Source organism: Gekko japonicus, unplaced genomic scaffold (assembly GCF_001447785.1).
Source record: "Gekko japonicus isolate JY-2015 unplaced genomic scaffold, Gekko_japonicus_V1.1 scaffold3305, whole genome shotgun sequence".
Classification (NCBI taxonomy): Eukaryota; Metazoa; Chordata; class Lepidosauria; order Squamata; family Gekkonidae; genus Gekko; species Gekko japonicus.
Genome location: NW_015163188.1, coordinates 44467 through 49159, shown reverse-complemented (window position 1 = coordinate 49159; position 4693 = coordinate 44467). Strand labels below are relative to the sequence as shown.

The 4693-nt window shown below is 55.7% G+C and overlaps 1 protein-coding gene across 1 annotated transcript in view; it reads right to left on the bottom strand.

Moving 5' to 3' along the window:
• SAE1 (SUMO1 activating enzyme subunit 1) overlaps positions 1 to 4693 on the bottom strand; it is a 19575-nt gene that overhangs the window by 9419 nt on the left and 5463 nt on the right. Inside the window, exon 2 of the mRNA XM_015407119.1 lies at positions 4353 to 4464. Within this exon, the coding sequence (XP_015262605.1) occupies positions 4353 to 4464 (112 nt within the window). The remainder of the gene's footprint in view (positions 1 to 4352; positions 4465 to 4693) is intronic.

The following is a 4693-nucleotide window of genomic DNA, read 5'->3' as shown; positions in this document are numbered from 1 at the left end:
CTCTTTCCTGGAAAAGCCAAACTGGGCAGAGAACACAAGATTCTCAGAGCAGGCGCTTCCAAGAGTCGACGCGTACCTGGCCACAGGAGGTTTTGACCCTCAGAAGCTCAGACCCCCCCCTCCAAATCCTGTGGGTCCCGAAGGTGCTACTGGTCCCGAGCCCCCGTCAGGCAGTGCTTCAGTGCCTTCCACACACACACACGGATGTTCCCAGGAAGCTCTGCAGAGTCAGTCAGTTCTCTGGGAGGGGCTCCAGCGCCTCTATCAGCTGCGTGACAGGCAGAAATCCAGGAAATTCACCAGGGAAAGTTCCCACGAGAAGAAGAAGAGGAGGAGATTGGCCCTTGACTACCCAAAAGTGTCTCAGAGGGGCTTACAAACTCCTTTCCCTCCCCCTCCCCACAACAGACAGCCCCTGAGGTAGGTGGGGCTGAGAGAGCTCTGACAGAAACGGCTCTTTTTCAAGGACAGCTGTTATCAGAGCTATGGCTTGCCCAGGGTCATCCAGACAGGTGCACGTGGAGGAGGAGTGGGGAATCAAACCCGGCGCTGCCAGATTTAGAGTCCCCGCACTTAACCACTACCACCAAACTGGCACTTTGTCCATGTTGTAGCTATGCCAGGAACCAGAGCCCTGCCAGAAGAGGACAAAGAGAAGCCGAGCCAAGCAGCAAGGACAAGCTTTGCGTTGCTTCAGGAACAGAGCGGCCCCCGAGAGGGGAGGGGGGCGGCACCAGCTGGGACCCCCCAGCCCCCCCCCACACACACTGCAGAGCCTCCCTGACCCGCAGCATCACCAGCCACCGGACAGCGCCACCTGGTGGCCCAAGAGCCCCGTGCGCATTTCCTCCAGAAGGACCTTCTCTCCATGGAGTCGCGCAGTCACGGGTTTAAATTATGAGACTTAAAATAATGGGTTTAAATTGTGGGCAGGAAGTTAGCGGTTGGATACCAGGGAATGTTTCCTTTACACCAAGAGCACTCAAGCAGTGGAACTGACTGCCTAGGGAGGTTGTGGTGGTGAGCCCCCCTTCACTGGCCGTCTTCAAGCGGCATTCCAAAAACAAAACCTCCGTGACAAAAGTAACGAAGAGTCAATAAAGATAAGTTGCAAAAAGGTTTACTGTAGTAATTTCCGCAGAAAATCTTCTTCTATTATCGCTCACACGCTAACGAATACTGCGGAATGAACAATTTGTTTCACAATATTTGCTTTATCTGAGCGTGCAGCAATCCCAATTCTTATCAATCACGACTTATCAACTTTTTTCTTCTTTAACGCCACCCCCCCAAGGGGATTTTTTAATTGCATTTTCTAAAAACTACAGAAAAAAGGGAGGATACCAATACATACTACTTATCAACTCTTGAAGGAAACATTCCATGTTGACTCTCTAATAACAGAACCCGGGGTCTTCACAACGGATGCTGTTCTTGGAATTCCACTTCCTCCTGTGATCTCTCATTCTTAGTCTTCAAGAGGCGGCTGGGCTGTACAAACACTTGCCAGGCATGCACTGGGCCAGGGGTAAGGAACCGGCCCGTCCGGGGCTCTTACCTGATGGCCCACGAGCAACTGGTGTGCCAGAGGGAACAGGAGGCTGCTGGGGAGGGGCAAGTGGGCACAGCCAGTCAGAACCCCTTCACTTCAGCGGCAGCCTCACCGGCAATTTGGGAGCCGCCGAAGCCGGCTCAGGGTTCCAAGGCGAGGTCACATGCCCCTCCAGGCGGCCTGCAGCTCTGGGGATGCTGCGGGGATTGGCGTTTGCACGTGGGGGAGGGGGGGGCACAGATGATCCCCTGTGGGGGCCTGCGGGCAGCCAGCGCAGCCGCCATGTTCACACAGCCCTAAGCGGCAGCTGGGCTTTGGGCCGCGGGGGTGGGCTGGCATTCTTTGGCAGTTTCTTCCACGAACCAGGGGCCTAGTCCTTGCCACCGAGCCTGCGACTCGGCAGGAGGCCTCCCTCCCCCGGTGGCCTTCAGCTATAGGCAGCTGTGCCTCATGGGGGGGGCAATCTTTAGTCACTGCCATGTGCACAGCTTGGGCGTGTGGTGCCCACACCCCCACCAGATGAGTCAGTGGCCTTTGGTCTGGGGTGGCATGGCGTGCTGACGATCTCTGGGCTGAACCCCCAACATTGCCCCGGCACGGATCGCCTGGCGGCCTTGTCCAGAGGCAGCCACTGCCGTGTGGGCAATACCTCCAGCTTATCGGGCCTTCCTTCCCCTGGGCCCTGCCTGTGGCCTTGCGACTGAGCCACCGCCCCCCCTCAACCTCTGCAGGCGGCGGGGGGGGGGTTAAGCTCATCTTGCCTTCCCAGTCCCCCTGCATGGTTGCTTGGGGGCAGGTGGGGAGCTCACAAAAGCCAGCCACGTCATGATTTCACCGTGGCCCTGGGCTCACAGCACTGGCAGCAGGCTGGGAAAGGGGCCTGCCCCCCCCCCCACTAGGCAGCATGAGGCGTCTGCCCAGTGCTGCACTGCTGCCTTTCCAGTCCACCCATGCACACACCACACACACACACACACCTGCCCATGGGCCCTTGCAGCGAGGAGACACCAGCACGGCGCTTCCCAGCGGCTGACTTTCATAAAGCTTCAGGTGGGCGGCTGTGTTGGTTTGAGTCCAGTCGGGCGCCTTTAAGACCAACCAAGTTTTATTCAAGGTGTGAGCTTTTGTGTGCAATGCGCACACTTCTTCAGATACAATGAAATGGAAAATACCAGTTCATACATATAGGTAGAGGATGAGTGGTAAATTGGCATACAACATAATGAAGATGTTTAACAGTGTAATGGTTTCATGTTTTGGTGTGTGTGTTTCTTTAAATGTTTAGTGTGCCTGCAGTAATGTAAGGAGAGTGATAGAGGGAGATGAGTGTGATGTGACTGGCTGATGACTGAGAGTGTGGGAGGAGAGATGTCTCTGAGGGGATTCTGTGTTTGCAGAGAGAGGAGCGTGGAGAGTTTTTGTGTGAGAGTCTGTGTGACAGAGGAGGCACTTGGAGTTCAGCCTGTGTGGCTATATGAGAAAGTTTAGCCTGTGTGGCTGAGAGAGAGAGAGAGAGTTTTAGCCTGTGTGGCTGTGAGCAAGAAAGTTTAGCTTGTGTGCCTATATGATGAAAGAGAGTTTAGACTGAGTGTCTAATCCTGTCAGAGTAGAGTTTTGGTGTTTGAGAGACTGTGTGTGACGCCAAGCTTTGTCAGTTATATTTTCCTTCTTCAACAACAGTTCAAAAATACCCAGGAACCTATTTTGTTCTCTTATTAATAAATCATTATTTGTTTTAAACTTATCCCAGGATTCAGAACAGTCCTTCCTCAGGGCCACGTAGTCCTCTGAAGCGCCCAGACACTGGGTCATTCTACCAAAATAGAGAGATTTGGAATTTTCAATTCCTGGTGGCAGCAGAAATCTACTAAGTTCACGGACACAGAGTGGTTTTTAAAGGAGAAACAGTCTCCCCAATAAGCAGGACCCTCACAAACAGGTTCAGGAAGAACAAGCTTAGTGTATATGTCATACCTTGAGTAAAACTTGGTTGGTCTTAAAGGTGCCACTGGACTCAAAGTTTGTTCTTTATAAAGTTTGTATCTCTGGTACCTGGTGTTACGTTTCATGGCGCACGTGGCCCGCCCCGACAAAGGGACATTTATGTCAGATCCGGCCCTCGTAACAAGTGAGTTCGACACCTCCGCTCTCAGCTGATCCTGCATTGAGCGGGAGGGTTGGACTAGGCGTTCTCTATGGCCCCGCCCAACCCTACGATTCTCCGACCTGGTAACAGGAACACTCGTGCCTGCACGTCTCTCAACAGAAGAAGACGCTCCCCAAGGCATGGGGAGGAAAGGGTACCTACTACAAGCACCGAACAACCCCAGGGATTTTTTTTTGAGGGCCCCAGCCAGAGGGGTGTGGCTCTGCCCTGAGAAGGAGGGGCCCCGCCGGGGGAGTAACGCTCAGCGCTTGAGCCCCGGCCTTCCTCAGCAGCTGGGCAGAGAGCAGGGGAGGGCCAGAGTCTCTAGCCTTCTCTCAGCAGCTGCCTAAAGGCCCCGGTGCCGTGCCTCATCTGGAAGCCGCCTCCAGGTGCCGGGTGCCTCAACGGGGAACTCCACAGGAGCTGCACGTAACCCCCCCCCCCGCCCCCGGCCGCTCCCTTCTCTTTGAAGGATGTAATAGGAAAGCAAGGTACAAATCTTTTGAATTTAAAGAGCCCCTTATTTCTGCTGTTCTCGGCCTTCAAACTCTCCTATTTTGGAGTGCCCCCCCCCCCCCCCCCGCGCGCACACACACAGAGGAGGCTCCTCACGGCAGGAGGCCCGCTGACGCCCGGCAGGAGACGGAGACCCACCTGCTGATGATCGAGCACGGTCAGGGCCTTGACCCCCGCCAGGATGAGGTTCTTGGCCACTTCCGCTCCCAGGCCTTTCATGCCCACCAGCAGCACCCGAGAGGCCCGCAGGCTGCAGAAGGGAAGGGGAGAGGCAGGCCCACGTCAGCTCGAGCCAGAGAAGGCCCGGGGGTGGTGTCCCCCCTCCTTGACCCCCGCCAGGATGAGGTTCTTGGCCACTTCCGCTCCCAGGCCTTTCATGCCCACCAGCAGCACCCGAGAGGCCCGCAGGCTGCAGAAGGGAAGGGGAGAGGCAGGCCCACGTCAGCTCGAGCCAGAGAAGGCCCGGGGGTGGTGTCCCC